The following is a 16,754-nucleotide window of genomic DNA, read 5'->3' as shown; positions in this document are numbered from 1 at the left end:
CCCTCCCTCCTCTTTCTCTCCCCACTTCTGAGTGTAGCCTGTCCCGGGGCAACTGAATGACTGCGTGTGTGCCTGCATCACCTTGCAGTCAGCTTGCCTGCCTGTGGCGGACTACCTTATACCTTTATCTCTTTCTCTTTCTTGCTCACTGTCTCTCCACTTTGTCCCTTACCTTTTTCTATTTCTCTATCTGTCCCGCTCTTTACCTCTCACCCCTCTTGGACCGGCAAAATGTATCGGAACCCGTGGATCTCCAACTACCTGAGCCATGTCAAGTTCTGCGGCCAAGGTAAGAGGGAGGCAGGGGAGGAGTGCCGCATCTGCGCCCTGCAGACTCGCGCTCTCTCTCTTTCTCTCGGTCCCTCTGGCTTTCTCTCTCTCATCTGCCCCCGTTTTCATCTGTCCTTGTACTACGGCTGCAGCCTCCAAGGACACGGAGCTGAGATAAGGGGCTGCGTGCTGCAGGACGGGGTGCTATTTCTGGGCTGCGCTCGGTCTCGCTAGTACAGAGGGAGGGAGTTGGGCAGGATGCCTGTGATTTGATCATTTCTTTTCTTTTTTGTACTAGCATCTTAGTTGTGTGGCTCATTTTGTGAGAGGCGATACATACTGAAAAGGGCTTCCTGTGTGTGCGTGTTTTTTGTTTGTGAGAATGTGTGTGTGATTGACTCTGAAGTTTGACTTTCTGTGTGCACTGTCTCTCGGTGGGCTCTACTGCAGGGGAATCTACACTGAATATGTGTGTGGTTCTCACTCTCACCATTGTCAGTAATGTTTCCAGAGTGTGGAGTGAGTGTTGAGGGCCTGGCTCTGAGCGCTTAGGCCGCCTGGAAAATCCACAACAGGTGTTAGTGTTATTGGTCCCCATTCCCAGTATGAGTTCCCAGCCTGTGTGTGTGTGTGTGTGTGTGTGTGTGGGGGGGGGGGGGGGGGGGGGGGGGGGAGGGGAGGGGAGGGGGAGACAGTAGAGCAGAACAAGGTTTTTTGAGAGGTTTAGGTTATCATTCTGAGTCAAACAGGCATAGCTAACTGCCAGACCAACCATAAAGCCTTAATGGAACCATAGATGGAGGAAGGTGCTAATGTCGAGGTTCATTCGATTGTCATTGGCATTAGCTTAAGGACATGGGATAATGGGCTTAGTGTAGTGTCGTTCTGAGCACTGTGTTTTTCTGGGATGTGTGCGTGTGTGTGTGTGTGTGTGGGGTGGGGCAGATAATCCAAATTTTGACTTGGAACATATGCTATCTGAACTAACCCCACTCTGTGGAGTGTGTGTGTGTGTGTGTGCGTGTTCACCAACTATGATTCCCCCAATTTAGTCCAGAATACAAGTCTCTCTCGAATATTGAATGCCATTCAACTGTCTGACCTCAGGCCTGAATTAGTTTCCTCACCCTCACCACCCAAACCAACACGCGTGTGCTACAAACCCTTTCTTCCTGCGCCAGGATGTATCCTCCTGTGTCTGCATGGGGTCACAGGCAGCGTAGTCCAAGGCTAGAGGAGGCATCTGGGATCATTGTGCCAGAGTTTTCCCTGAGACTCCCAGCCTTGAGAAACGGTCCCGTCTGAGGATATGAGTAAATATGATGTCTGGATCACCACCTGGGGGAACTGGTTTTCGGCGATGTGCCTCGACCTGTTCTGTCAACTGAAAAACTTGACTGTACCTCAGAACAGGAGTTGCGTCTTTTTCAGTCGCGGTGATGTTGTCATGTCTATTTGCAGTGTTAGCCCAATTTGAAAAATAGTATTTTTATCTCCTCATCGAGAAGGAATGGATTCGTGTAGAAGTATGTCATGTTATCACTTTCCTAATCATTTCTAGAGTGATGTTATTCTATCAGCTGGCACGCTGACCGCAATAACACAAGGCCTCTCCAGCATGAGTCATGTTTTTGCCAGTCATTCTTCCCAGCTGAAATAACAGGCGTTATGACCAAAAGAGATCCATGTGCAGGGCCTTTACTCCAAATAAGCCTTCCTTTTTGCCCTAAAATATTTTGCTGAAGTGTGGGGGGAGGTAGGTGGGGTCAGCCGGGATTGGAAACATCAATCCAAACATCCCTAATAAGTACTAACAGCTCTGAAATGTCCAAGCAGTTGGTGTTGGGTTTTGGGGCGGGGGGATGGAGAAAGTGGTGTGTCATGTGCCCCTGAGGTGAACTTGAGAAGGGGATGGTCTTTGCAACAAGTGGAACCACATGTGTCTGTTGCAGAGTTCCCTGCTCCCTCCAGGCGGGGGCCCGAGCCCAGCCACATGTTTGTGGTCCTGGGTCCGTTTCCCTGCAAAGCCCTTTCGGCACGTTATTAAAGGGCTTCTTTACACCTCTGCTGGTGCAGTCATGAGGGTGTGTCAACCCTAGAGCATGGTCATCGTCTGCTTCACTGTCTCGGGTTTGTTTACCCACAAAATTGTAATAATTGAAATAACAAGTACAGACTCTGATCATTAAAAGATAATAACAGCTATTGTTTTGTGTATGAAATCCAATCGCAATGGGAGATCTGCAACAACAAAACCCGTCCTGTAATTCAGAGATTTACTGATGTTTACTTGTGGCCTATGTCACAACAGCTAAAATATGCGCTGCTGCTAACAATTTAGTTCTCTAATGAATACAATATGACATTGGATTGGTCGGCTGAAAAAGGTCCAGTCACCTAGGAGACTGAACGTACTGTCTTTTCCCTGAATCAGTGTATGACTCTGCATTCAGCTGTAGTAGAGGTGTGTGTGTGTGTGTGGGGGGGGGGGGGTGCAGGCTGACAGTGACTGGCCTCAGTGTCAGCGATCCAGCACAGACAACCTTGGCGTGTGATCGGACTCTAAAGTGCCATCTGTCTAAACAAGAACACTTTTTTTTTTTTTTTCATCGAGTCTTTCTTTTCGTACTTGTTTTACTTTTCATTTTCTGTGGGACTTAGACCAGTCTTCCTGGTTATATTTCCTCAATGACCTCTATATGGGTTTTCACAGGCCTCTGTCCAGTTCTGGCTTCCGTGTTTGTTTGCTTGTTTCAAATTGCAAATAAATGTGGGCCATTCAAAACGTCCGGTCTCCTTCGGTTTCAGTTATCTGGATGAACTTTATGGTCCTGGTTATGGTACAAAATATTGTTCGCTTCTCTCTCTCTCCCTCACTCACTGTCACTCACTCTGTCTTTCTTTAATTTATTTATTTCTGTCTCTCCTTCCTATTCCAGGACTCGGGGGTGAGACACCCATTAAACTCGGCAAGTCCAGACTGTTACAGAACAGAGCACTAAGGTAGAGTTGGATCAAAGATTTACAAGATGCTTTAGACGTTACACGAGCCAAAGATTTGTGTAATATTTTTTTTCCAGTTGTGTGATACTGTTCCTACCTTAATAATAGAGGGACTGAACAATCTTCATATTTGTACCGGCATGTGTCCCCACCCTCACAGCTTCCAGAAAGAGTTGTCGTTTGATGAAAAAGACGACCCTGCCAAGAACACCAAAGATATAGATGTCAGTGTCTTGGTAAATCTTCCCAAAGGTGAGTCAGGTTTGTCAGTCTGTGTCGCATTTTGATGTGCACATGACTCTGTTGACGTTTCTAGGACCTGTGAAGGAGAGGAAGGGGGGGCAGGATGGGTGGTGAGGGATGGTCTATTGTTGTCTTGGACAGTTAAATGTTTCTGAACACTACTTTCGTCCTGGGAAGCAGATGGGAAGCTTGTAAGGCACTGGTGATGCAAGCTTAGGTTTTACTGTTGTGTGCGAGTGTGTGTGTGTGCGTGTGTCTTGAGCCGTGGGGGGCACCACCTGTTTGAAGGTCAGTGACATGTCAGCCTAAGTGAAATCCATCAACCCACAAAAAGTAGATCCTATAGGGATCACTGCTCTCATGTACCATGAATGGATCAGACTGAGGAAACTCAAAATACCCTGTTATTAGAAGTCTCAGTGTTGTTCAGCCAAATTCCCTTCTCTGCATAGCAACAGGTTCTGACCTGACCCTCCCTACTCCCCCTGCGGTGCCTGGCCTCCCTTCAACCCCACTGATGGACTCTTTAAGGGACACATTTGTTTCAATCTAATCAGTCCACCCAACCATACCCCCGTCTTTAGCAGCTTGTTAATGCAGTTTCTGTTCCTCCCAGTTTGCACTCCAGAGTTCTGTGTTTGCACTTCTCTGTGGATTCTGACATCCAGTTGGCTCTGACACCACAACGCTGACCGTTCTCATTTAGATTGGTCCGCACTGGAAACACTTTAATGGTTGACCGCTAAACCATAGACAGATAATATCATCCTGTATTTTCAGTGAAAGCCCCTCTGGGCCATTCATTATGTAGAAGGTGCCGAGTTTGTAGCTCGCTTGCTAAACGTCTCCGCTATGTGCCACTGTGTTGTGAAGGACAGACAGCCCCATCCCAGCCTCACCAAGAGGTATCTCCAGTAGCCATGACAAACCAGGCAACAGTCACCACATCACACGGACGGAGACAAATACATCCCATGTTGTGTTTCCCTACGTCCTTCTGAATGTGCCGGTTCATTAATCTATCTGTCTCTCTCTCGCTCTCTCTCTCTCGCTCTCTCTCTCTCGCTCTCTCTCTCTCGCTCTCTCTCTCTCTCGCTCTCTCTCTACCCTCCCTCACCAGTTTCAGAATTGAGGAAGCGCTTTGAAGGTATCAGCACAAGCTCAAGTGACTGGGAAATGAACAGGTGCGTGCGTCGGCTAATAAGAAACGGGCCGAACAGTTTGATGATAAAAAATGGGGATCCAAGGGGTTGACGCTGGCGTGTGCGTGTTGTAGGAAGGAGCGTATCGCTCGGCGTCTGGAGGGGATCGAGGGGGAGGTTCAGCCCGCCCTGCTGCCCAGCTGCGGGGGCCTGCTGACCCACCGCCTGCTGGAGGAAGACACCCCTCGCTACACACGCGCCTCCGACCTCTGTGAGCCCCGCGCTGGTGAGCCCCCCAATACACACACCTTTAAACACATACATGCAAACCTGCGTAAAGAGGACATACACAAACATGCTGGTTTAACACCGGAACTGGATCTGCAACAAGCAGAATAAAACACATATAGAGACACAAATGATGGCAAGTTATCATTTTCATTGGAAATAATCAAACTGTATTTCTCCCCCCCCCTCCACGCACCCCTAGTCACCGTCCAGCGGTACAGCCGTGAGGATGGCCCGGACGGCATGGAGCTCCCTCCGTCTGACCACCAGCCCAGGACGCGCCACCGCCCCGACCCACAGCCTGCGGTCAGCACGGAGCCCGCCTACAGCTCCACCGACAGCGCCCTGGAGGCGGAGTCCAAGGCGGAGCGCATCGCCCGCTACAAGGCGGAGCGCCGCCGCCAGCTGGCCGAACGCTACGGTATCTCCCTGGACACGGAGCCCGCCGAGCCCAAGGATAACTCCTCCTCCTCCGGCACGCGCCAGGCCAACGCTCGTGGGAACAAGGCTTCCGACGTCCCCGAGAGACACGCGCACGGAGAGGCCGAGGACGGCCCCAGAGCGGCCCGCACGGCCCCCCGCACCGACCCCGAGCCGGGGCGCCCCCGCCTGAACTCCCTCTCCGAGAGGGAGAGGGCCATGAACCTGGAGAACCAGCGCAGGGCTCAGGAGAGGACCGCGGAGCCTCCTCCCTCCTCCTGCTCCTACATGGATGTGACCTCCACGTCCTCGTCTTCCTCCGTCGCCCGGCTGCCCCCCAGGGACCAGGCCGTGGCGGGGATGCCGCCCAGCTCGCCAAAGACGGGCCGGCGGCCGTCCCTCCCCTCGCCCAGGCAGGGCACGTCGCCCGGGGATCTGTTCATTGAACAGCAGGCCCACAACATCCTCAGCAGACACGGGTAAGCAGACACAGGGTATACACACACACACACACAATCTCTTTCTTTGTCTCTCCCCTTCTCCCTCCCTCTCTCCCCTCATCAAGGTTATCCTTTTGGCAGCAGTTCTATTGTTTCCCACTGGAAGCCCGAGCCTGGTGGACTGAGGGCGTCATTCCAGGAGTGTGACCAAGTCACACAGCTGGACGTATCTGGGGCTTACACTGGGACAGATGTCCGTGTACATTCGCTTTCCACGCTACATGTGTTTATGCGGCCTACAGTAGGATAGGACTTGTAGCAATGTGTTTGAGGAAATGTTTACAAAAAAAAAAACGCTCTTTTATGCAGAGCGTTTTGTTGGGAGACTCTTACCAGGCGAGTGAAATGTGAAATGTTGCTGTTTGGGTTTTGACCTTGAGTTCACTCAGCACCACAGAGAAAAAAGCACGGTCCAATCCCTCTAGTCCTGGTTCAACAGCTCCAGTCTGGGCTAGCCTACTGCGCTAGCCTGCTAAAATGTTGACTCACACAGGGGCAAAAGTTGAGGACACATGCTCTTGCTGCATGTCCCACCATGCAGCCCTCTGTCTCTCTCTCCCTTCCTTTCTTTTTTTCTTCTCTCTCTCTCGGGTTTCAAAACTTGGCATTGGGAACGTGTTGTGTTAAAGCGCGCTCTGTGTGACTCCAGGGTCAGAACTATCACTACACACACACACACACACCCAAACACACACACAGTGCTAGGGTACAGCTGGGCATGATCAGGTCAAAACAACAGGCAAGGCTGTGTCTGTAGATAATCCTCTTTCTCTCACTTTTTTCGTCATTCTCTCTCACACCCATTATTTTCCCTCATTCTTTGCACACCCACACCTATCGTTTTTCACTCACTCCCTCTTATGCTCAGTTTTTCTCTGGCCTTTTCTATTGTAATGCCCCTCCTCTATCTCACCTGCACAGCCTTCAACCCATTTTGCTCTCTCACTCCCCTTTTCATTTCTCTCCACTGCAGAGAGAGAGAGAAAGAGAGAGAGTGAGTGATAGAGAGAGAGAGATACCTTTATACTGCTACTTCCCTTTGTGTGAGGATCTCAGGCCTGAAGGAAACCCTAATAGGACCTCCCTGGTTCGTTGGCCTTTGTTCAAGCCAATAGAGGCACGATGACTCACCTGTTGCTACCATCTGCTAACGGGAGATGGTCCTCCTCTGGATGTGTGCTTGGAGAGATAAAGCTCTCCGCAGCACAACAGCACACAACTCCATCTTGGTTTCATCTCAGAACTGTGTGTTGCACAAGAGTAGGCTACTGTCGGTACAGCACATGCTCAATACCCTCCCATGTTTCATCTGCATTGTAGGCTACTACAGGGGGGTTTATTTTGTACATTTTTGTGCCTTTCCATATTCCTGGCGACTCCATCATTTCTATGGTTATAGTATAGCCGTTGAAGTAGGCCTGTTTTAACAAGCACGTATGATACTCCTGGTCATGCTGAACGTAAAGTCAGTGGTGTGTGCCTGTGATTGTGTGTGTGTGAGCTACAAGTGAGGGTGCCGTGAGCTGGCCCACTCACCACTCTTCTCCCCCACGTTTCCTCCCCCACTCCCGTGCAGCCCGGAGGTCAAACCAACTACCGATTGGTTCCTCCAGACCGACTCTGAGGGCGACACCCACTCCCTTATCAACTGGCCCTCCAGGTACCCCCCTCCCAAGGCCCGCTTCCCCTCAAACCCAATACGCGTAACATCTTCCCCTCATGCCACAGTAACTCACCTCCCAAACCTCCCCTCCTCATTCCTGAGTGATGGTGTGTCCCATTTCACTTGTGTGTAAACCCACAAGGAAAGCATTAATGATGCTTTTTAATCTCCATTTTTACTAATAATATATTTTTAGTCCATTTAAACATACTTTTTTTTTATGCAAACTTGTCCAGGAGAAGCTTAAACAGCTCTTATGGCCCACAGTTGCCTGTTACTATGATGTCTAGACCCATACCCTCCACGTTACAAATTCAATGTTGTCCCATGGCTTTTTATCTCAATTACTATGCTATAATGCTTGGCATTTCCTCTGCAGCACACTTTATCTATCTCCAGCCCTCGTCCGATTCCCTCGCTTCATCTCTCTCTCTCCCTCGTCTCCCCTGCTGACTTGGAGGAGTGGGCAGGGGGCCGTGAGAGAAAAGTTTTCAGTCCAGGCTGTTTCCTCTTTTTCTCCCTCTATATCTCTTTCTCTTGCACTCATCGCTCTCTCACTCTCAGCGATGACTCTGCAGATAGTAGCCTCCCTTAGGGCCTCCACAAACACAGAGAAACATGAATTTAAGAGAATGAATTATGCTTGACATGCACTTTTTTCCACTGAGGTACTGTCGACAGCTTCTCCTAATCAAATTCTACTCAGTTGGACTGTTGAGAGAAGCTGGGAGAAGTTCTGGTCAACATCACGGTGGTCTAAAGCAGCCTAGCTTGTAGGATGTCCTTCTCACTCACATCCTTCTTATCAGTTGAGCTAATGCTGGCGTTGCTAACACTTAGTAGCTTGAAGGCTACCATGTTGTTGGTTCTCCACTCTCATCGATCATGCCACCTGACTTCATGCAGACATGTTCCCCTGTGTGTTTGTTTGCGTAACACTTTCTGCCCTTGTTATTAAGAGACGGCTGAATCATGAAAACCATTTATTTTCTCACAGGTGTTGTGTGATGACACATGAGCAAGGGGGGGTCTCTCTCTCTCCCTTTCTTACACTTGCTTTTCTCTCTCTCGCTCTCTCGGCTTTTCCTTCTCTCTTTCTCCGCCTTTCTGCTAACCCTTCTCTCTTTCCTTAAAGAATCCGAGTTAGGGAACGTCTTGTCAGGGAGGAAGGCCAAAAGAGGAGCCCAGAACGGGGGATTGTACCCGAGGCCCCCGTCTACCGGAGACTCCCCCACCCACAGACTTCCACACGACCCACAGCGCCCCAGGCCCAGGTCATCCGGCGTGGGCCTGGCGAGGGGCCGGAGGGGGGTAGCTACCTGTCCATGGCCACAGGCCCCAGGGCCTTGCAGGAGCAGCAGTCCAGGGAAGGAGAGGAGGCGGAGGGGGACACCGAGAAAGCCGACCAGGGCGAAGAAGAGGGGAAGGCGGAGGAGCTCCTGAAGAGCAGGAAAGCCGTCCTGCCCTCTGAGATCCGCCGCAGGGAGAGGAGCACCGACGACCCTCGGCGTGGCAGGGCGGAGGACGAGGCAGCCGGGCCCAGGGGCCGCAGCCTGGGACCGGGGATGGAAGCCGCGGGGCCCAGAGGGAGATCCAGAGCTCGGCGGGGAGTGGAGGAAGACTCGGAGCCGCCCAGACCCACGGAGCATGTCTCGCGCCTGCAGGCGGTGGAGGCCAGAACCAGGGAGGGCCCTCAGAGGGTGGAGCACCACAAAGCCATCTACATCCACAAAAGCCCCGCACCCACCCACATCCACCCCAGAGGGAGCTCCGCTTCCTCAGACCTCCCCAGCAAAGCCCTCAGTCGCTCCATGTCGGACATCTCCGTCCCCCGGGGGTCCTCCCAGAGGCAGCCGGTCCCACCTGGGGCCAGAGAGGAGGGGCTGGTTGACAGGGACGCCCCCCAGGATGCCAGGATCTCCGTGGCCCAGCTACGCCACTCCTACCTGGAGAGCGCCACCTCCAGCGCTGCCCCCGCCACCGTGTCCACCTGCAAGCCAGACCTGTAGGTGGTACAGTACGCTGCCGTGCATTTTCTCCAAACCGGCACTGCCCGCTGTTGCCCTCCAGCTGGCATTGCTGGTAGTCCCATTAACACCGGTGCTCTGCCCTAACGTCGCCCTTACGCCATGATACCTAACCATTATCATTGGGAATGTTCTCATGCATGGTTTCTAACGCGTAGAAACACTCACCCGTTAACCTGGCTCACTCTGCCGTGCTGTGTCAGATACTGTTCGTTTGCTTGGCTGTTGGGGCTCTGTATGTTTGCTTGTCTGTGTCCATGAGTATCCAAACCCTCCTATCCACAGAGAAGTTTTTCTCTAACCAGCAGCTTACAGTTCATAGGATCATATATTTGCCTGTCGCCTCTTCTCAAATCCAGAGCTTGGTTTGCCACGGACTAACCCAAAGGAATCAAAAGCATGTGTCATACAGTTCCACCTTTCGCTCCTCCGCCTTTCTCACCTTGCCATTTTCCTCTTCTCTCTCCCCTGTCCCTCTTCCCCCACCTCTCCTCGGGGTGCCTCTGTGTCCCCCCCCGCCCCCCTGCGGTGGGGCTGCAGAGAGGTGGAGAGAGAGTGGGTGGGCTGTGAGGCCCCCTGGAGGGGCGAGAGGGACCGGGGTCGCAGGCCTCGTCAGTACATCCACCCTGGGGACAATAGAAAGACCTCAGACAGGTTTAGGAGCCAGCCCATCACCTACGCTGAGCGCCAGGAAACCCATAGGTACTGGCATGAGTCCCACACCGGGGTGTCTGTAAGAATGTGATCACATACACAGGTTCTCATATTCACACAGAGCCGGTGAAAAATGTCACAAGGTCACAGTTCGGGGGAAAAACGTTGTGTGGATCCATACAAAGTTGGCCTCTGTCCAGTCCTGTGAGCGGAAGCCATGTGCCTTGGACAGAGGAGTCACATCAATATTAAAACCTGATTGAGACATACACGCACACACATACGTACTCCCACCATGTGACCAGATTTGCAGGAGAAGAATGGCCTAATGTTGATGGGGTCCAGCGCCCGGACTACTGGCCCTGCACACTCCTCTACCCTAATTCTTCAGATTAGGAACCTCCTCCACACTTTTGACTCTCCCTTTAGTGCACAAGCCTTCATGTTTCAGCTTCACGGCAAGCTCTCTCTCTCTTTCTCTCTCTCTCTCCATCAGTTTTGTGGATCTAGCTAACCATCTCACCATCAGTTCTACTTCATAGATTTTCTCAACATGCTCATGGAGTTGATATGCAAGTTGTGAAAGTGTTAGTCAGTGTTGATGATTTCTTTTTCTCTCCACTTTTGCTCCTCGTCCTGAAGGTCTTGCGTGAGTTCTGAGCTGAACAGTACAGAAGGTACGTTTATTTGAATCATTTATTGTTTTACGCGCACTCCAATGACAGTGAAAGCGAAGGATTATCAAACTTGGAAAAGCCACAACCAGACAATGAATCCTTAGCGTGGCAAAGGAACAGATTTATAAACAATGTTGTAAAAATCCAAATAAAAACTTTGGAGGAAAAAACATTGCGTCACAACAACAGACATGACCGAATCCTAAGAATGACGCAAGGCTCTTTGTTTAAAGGTATGACTTTCAAAGAGAGAGAGCAGCATTTGATGTGCTGGTTTTTACGGCATCATTATTGGTGCTCACAGTAGCATTACAGAGCAGTTCTCCTCAGTGAGCTTTGTTCCATCTGGTTTCTATGAACAGACACCGGAGGGAGGGAGGGAGGTGGGTGGAGAGGAGGATTATAAGAGGGAGACGTGAGTGGGAGTGAGATGACAGGGAAGAGGAGCTTTATTCAAAGGGAATGGTTGTGTCAAGGTCATGTGATTATATTGCTCCAGGTCCTGTCGCCATCTCCTTCCCCTGGGACATTATCCAGGAATACGCTGTCAAGCTTCCTGGTTTCTAGAACTCAGAATGAGGGTTATTTTAACGATAAATAGTGCAGTTAAAATCTTCTAACAGCCTTGTTAGTACTTATGTAGTGGTATAAGTTACCTGTTTTACAATTTCAAGTGGCAATTTTTTTTTTTTAATCTTGTGCCAGAATCTCCTTGTTCGCAACTTGACTACAGCACTGTGTTGCGGAGGGAAAATATCCCTTCTGAAATCAATCTGTCTCTCGCCCTCTCTCTCTCTGTCTGTCTGTCTGTCTCTCTCGCTCTCGCCTTCTCTCTACAGATGAAGAGAAGCTAGATGAGCGATCCAAACTGAGTGTGGCAGCCAAGCGCTCTCTCTTCAGGGTACGTACGATACCTCCCTGTGTTTTCCATAACCTTTTACCTCCCGTCCAACCACACCTGGGTTAAAGTGTTTGCCCCCCCCCCCCCCCCACCATGCAGGAGTTGGAGAAGAGCATCGATGGCGGCGCCCCGAAGCTCCGGTCGCGGAACGCGGCGGTGGACAGGCGTCTGAGGAGAGGCCAGGATCGCTCCCGCACCCAGCCCGTCACGACCGAGGAGGTGGTCATCGCTGCCACGTGAGTGCTCCCAACACACGCACACACACACGCACAGTATTTCACTTGGCTCGCTACTTTTTTGTATCGATTGAATGCTTTCATGATAGCCACAGTGAACCTCACGCTGTCACATGGTTTCATTTGCCTCTCGAGGGCACTTTTTAATATCTCTCCATTGTTCTCGTCACTCTTTATTTCTCTCTCTCTCCCTCTCCCACCTGTCTGTGTGTGACTGTCCTTTGACGGGGTTGTTAGTGTGCCCACCCCCTCCCCCCATGAGGTGACTGTACACAGTGCTGTAGCTCGGGTCCCCGGCCCCTCCCTAGTAGGCTCCACCCTGGCACCCGACAGGTACACGGCACGCTCGTGTGCATGGGTAAAGTGGGGGGGGGGGGGTCGTAGATGCCACCACCCTCCTCCTCCAGTAACTAACACATTCACTCAGAATGCTTGATGGAGTAGTTGGTACAAATCCCCTAATGATTAATCAAATGTTGAAAAGCAGCATCATACAAACGTTGATAGTTTGGTGGGTTTTCTGTGATATTAACACGTTTGAAATCCTAACTCCGTCTTTTGGACCCTCACGAGGCTGTGGGCTTTGGATGTTTGGCGCCATCTTGTGTGTGTCTAAGGAAATTTCGAGATCTTTTTGATTCTCCAGCACATTCCTCCTCCCTGTGAATGTTTTCATCCCTCACTTTTTGGATGTCTGTTTGGGCATAGATCACTCCGCATGCTGTGTTCCTACCATTTCAGAATACGTTTATGTTTTTTATTTGGTCATCTATCCGATGTAAGTGGGGTATGTGATGTGTTCTACTTGTGCACATGCATACCTACACACACTAACACACACACTGTCTCTCTGTTGCAGCAGATCCTATGTTGACGAGCTCTTGTCCTCCATCCCCATCTCTCTCACTCTTTATCTCTCTCTATATATCTCTATATATATCTCTGTCTGTGGGGGTGTCATTCCTCCTCCCAGCCTGCAGGCGTCATCGCAGCAGAGCGCGGCGGCCCGGGCAGCCCGTCAATCCCAGGATGCCTTGCAGCAGCAGCAAAGTCAGCAGCGTTCCCAGGAGGCCAGTCCAGAGGAGGAGCCTGACCTCTCCACCCTGAGTCTTGCCCAGAAGATGGCCCTGTTCAACCGCCTGGCACAGCCCGCCACACGGGTCACCCGCGCCCGGCCCGACACACGCCAGCGTCGCTCCAACGCCCGCTACCAGACGCAGCCAATCACCTTAGGAGACATGGAGCAGGTAGGGCTGAACCAGATGTCTGTCTGGGTGGCTAGGCTAATGCTTATTATCGGGACAAAGGCTCCTTTGTCATTGAATGGGGCAACAAATAATGTGATGAAGTTGTGAGTTGTTTGGTCTTTGAGTAGATTATGTCGTGTTTTTTTTTTTTTGTGCGTAATTCTTTAATGCTGTTTATTCGTTTGTTGTCCAGGCGATTTACGTTTTGTCAAATGTCTTAGAGATGTTGAAGAGTTCCACTCATTGTTTACAAAGATGTCATTATGCATCATGACGTTGTTTTGACACCCACACAGCTTTGGAAGCATTACAGTCTTAACTCATCTTTTAGTTGGGGGGAGGGGGTTGAGTCACAGCCTGCTACGAAGACGCAGACACACAGACTGTCACCACGTAATGTGAGTGTGTGCACGTTTGTGGTCCAGGAGTCATCCTCCACAGAGCCCTCTGAGAAGGAGCTGAGTGACAGCCCGGTAGAAGCCTTCCTACAGGCCCCGCTCACGCAAGTAAGGCAGCCATGACGGCTCCACAGTTTCCCCTTCGCCTACTCGCCGGACCATGGAGGCTGATGCAACTGTGGCTATGCGCTTGTCAGCTTTTGAGCCCATGATATCTTAAATAGGCTCCATATGAATGTCCGGTCTGTTGTACTGTGCATGGCCAAGCTGACTTGCAGTCTGATTCACGCCAAGCTCATCCTCATTCGCAGCGTCAATGAGGCGACTGTGCGGACGGGCGCATGGAGCGGCAGGCGCCGGCGTGTCAGCCGTGCGTGGGCATGAAAGGCCGCTCTGTGTCGGAGGAGAGGAGGACAGCGAAAAGGAGAATCATGACCTCGTCTGAAGGCCCAGTGTTGTCGAGGTTATCCGACGGCCGCTTATCGACGCTCTCGTTTTTCTTGAAGCGATCAAGACCAGCCAAGTTTAAAGCGTCATCCTTTGTTAGAACTCGAGAAAGCACGGCTGTTTGGAGTGACGTCATGGATGTGGCGGGCTCCTCTGAGTGATCGGAGCATGAGTCGGCTTTAATGTGACGCGTGGGTGAACTTGGCCCGGGTTCTGCCGAGTCAGTTGGCTTCAGCTGGTTGCATTGTGGTTTGTGGTTGGATGATGGGGGTGTGGGCGTGAGGGGAAGGGTGCATCGAGTGTTGGGAGGGTGGGGGGGGGGGGGTCGGGGGGGAGGAGTGCATGACAGCCAGGAAGTGCGTTGAGTCAGGTTGCGATGAGTCAGCATGATTGAATTGTACATTGTCTGCCTGTCTGCTTGGAAAGGCTTTCAACATCCATACTGACCTCTCCCTCCCCCTAACTCTCTCTCTCTCTCTGTCTCTCTCTCTCTGTAATTCCGTCTGTCTCCCATCTCTGCATCCCTCTTTCACTCCTCTTTCTATCCAGTTGCACCACGGAGCTGCGTCCAAGCTGTCCTCCTCCTCACTGTCAACGCTCAGACCAGGAGGCACCTTCTCCACAGAACACGCCGGAGACATCCACCTGGCCCAGGCCAGTGTCCCCGACGAGGCCAGCCCCGCGGCCCCCGTCCCTGGGTACTACGAGAGGTCTGGCCCCCGGAGTCCCCACAACCCCACCACCCAGACCCCTCACCTCCCTTCCCAGGCCATGGACGGGGCAGGCTGGAGACCAGAGCTGCCTTCTCAGGCCTCTCTGGACCAGCACCAGCAGCAGGCCCAGCACGAGCTGGAGTTTCCCCAGGGAGAGGAAGCTGGTCTGGGGGGAGGGAAGAGGAAGCTGGCCTCTCCGGACAGAGCAGTACAACAAACTCCCCCGCCCCAACCCCAGGGGAGAAAGTGGGATGAGCAGAGGGACTCTATGTGGGAGAGCCAATCCTCACATGAACTCCCCTACCCAGAAGACCAGATGTCCACAGGCATCATTGCGGGTAAGGATGAGCTCTGGTGGCTGGAGCACAACAGGGGAATTGGGAGACTTTTCCCATTTTCCATCAATCTATATCTCTCTCCTTGTCCCCTTTCTGTCTCTGTCTCTGTCGGTCTCTCTCTGTGTCTCTCTCTCTCTGTCTCTCTCTCTCTGTCTCTCTCCATCTCCTTTTCACTCTCCCTTTCTTGAGAGCATGCACTGTGTGAACATCTCAGCTCATCTGACAGATGACATTACATCAACTGTCTTAGGTCCTCATATTAAAGCAGACTCGTACTTCTGGCCCCATGGCCTGATATTTGTAGCACTTGCTCAACTGAAAACGTCAGTAGCCGTAATTCTATGCTAATTAGGTCATAATCTTGCACCAGAACGGATGTATTTCTGTGTGTCAAGTGTTTCCTTTTGTGTCTGTGAAGCATTTTCACACACAGACTTGTCTGAACATATGCTAGGGTCCAGTCATTCACAGGAAATGTCATGACAGAGTAAGAGAGAGAAAGGCTGACAGATATAGAGTGGCTAGTAGAGAATAGAGCTAGCGTTGTTTAAACTGCCTCAGAGGCACACACACACACACTCACACACAGAAAGAGACAGAGATCCTGGAGTAACAATGTAAGGAGAATTTGTTCTCATTGTTCTCGAGGCTAACAAGACTGAGGGGGATTTCAACTGTGCAGAGTTTGTGTGAGCCACTTGCGAGCTGTTTACAACTTTTTTGCGAAGCGGGAAGTGTTTGCACTTCTGAGTTGGTGCGTGGGTGTGGGAGTTTGTGTGTGCTTGTCTGAATGACGCATGGACGTGTGAGTGAGCGAGAGACGCAGTGTGTGTGAAGTAAAGGGACTCACCGAGTGAATGGAATGTGCATGTGTGCGAACACAACCAGTGGATTATTGATGGTGCCGAGGCTGTCCTAACTCCTTTCTCTCTCTCTCTGTGTGTGTGTGTGCCTGCACAGAGCTTCCAGAGCCCTGTTTGGCGTCGTCACCACAGACGAGAGCAGCGGCTGCCACAGCGTCGTCCTGCTCCAGGAGTGTTCCCCGGGCTGCACACGCACACACACAGGAGCCCTGCTCGTCTGCACCCCCCCCCGCCGAGGAGCCGGGTGCGGACACACACACTGACGGCAGCGAACACAAACCCTGCCCGGTCCAGCTAGAGACAAGAGACGACCTGACGGAAGCCATGTCGGCCAGACAGATGTCCATCAAAGAGAGGTGAGAGTTTCAAACGTTTGCACTGGTTCACTGTGCAACTAAATGCGTTGCCGTGTCTTTGCGGGTGGATTTCGGGCTGTGTCCGAGTTCCCACTCAGTCTGAAGTTAAAATGTACCGTTAGAATGGGTTGCTTAGTGTTTGAATTGGTCACGTAGTGTTGGAATGCTCCTGCTTGGGAACTATTTACATTTACATACATCTGTGTGTGCTACACTGTGTTTGGAAGGTGACACAATCTGAAGGGTTTGAACACGTTTGCTGAACCCAGATAGATGAAAAGGTGTAGAAAGAGAGAGAGAGGAATGAGTTGGGGAGGTTATTTTGAGCTTGCTGTGCTGGCTGGCTGGGCACCCCAGGAGACAGACTG

General features: G+C 51.5%; 1 protein-coding gene across 4 annotated transcripts in view; it reads left to right on the top strand.

Moving 5' to 3' along the window:
• The first annotated feature begins 213 nt into the window (after positions 1 to 213).
• The window catches only part of svila (supervillin a), a 31,757-nt gene continuing 15,216 nt past the window's right edge, over positions 214 to 16,754 (top strand). For 3 of the 4 annotated variants that reach the window (XM_067251294.1, XM_067251293.1, XM_067251292.1), the window contains exons 1-16: positions 214 to 289; positions 3,210 to 3,273; positions 3,434 to 3,525; positions 4,637 to 4,700; positions 4,793 to 4,944; positions 5,149 to 5,845; positions 8,665 to 9,534; positions 10,097 to 10,258; positions 10,853 to 10,887; positions 11,727 to 11,788; positions 11,888 to 12,024; positions 12,262 to 12,357; positions 12,998 to 13,271; positions 13,697 to 13,777; positions 14,666 to 15,167; positions 16,128 to 16,386. In XM_067251294.1, coding sequence (XP_067107395.1) covers positions 232 to 289; positions 3,210 to 3,273; positions 3,434 to 3,525; positions 4,637 to 4,700; positions 4,793 to 4,944; positions 5,149 to 5,845; positions 8,665 to 9,534; positions 10,097 to 10,258; positions 10,853 to 10,887; positions 11,727 to 11,788; positions 11,888 to 12,024; positions 12,262 to 12,357; positions 12,998 to 13,271; positions 13,697 to 13,777; positions 14,666 to 15,167; positions 16,128 to 16,386 — 3,605 coding nt within the window. In that variant the 5' untranslated portion in view covers positions 214 to 231. The remainder of the gene's footprint in view (positions 290 to 3,209; positions 3,274 to 3,433; positions 3,526 to 4,636; positions 4,701 to 4,792; positions 4,945 to 5,148; positions 5,846 to 8,664; positions 9,535 to 10,096; positions 10,259 to 10,852; positions 10,888 to 11,726; positions 11,789 to 11,887; positions 12,025 to 12,261; positions 12,358 to 12,997; positions 13,272 to 13,696; positions 13,778 to 14,665; positions 15,168 to 16,127; positions 16,387 to 16,754) is intronic. The other variant, XM_067251295.1, reaches the window with a different exon arrangement.

This window comes from Osmerus mordax, chromosome 15, assembly GCF_038355195.1.
Source record: "Osmerus mordax isolate fOsmMor3 chromosome 15, fOsmMor3.pri, whole genome shotgun sequence".
NCBI classification, from domain to species: Eukaryota; Metazoa; Chordata; class Actinopteri; order Osmeriformes; family Osmeridae; genus Osmerus; species Osmerus mordax.
This window is presented reverse-complemented; position numbering and strand designations above follow the sequence as displayed.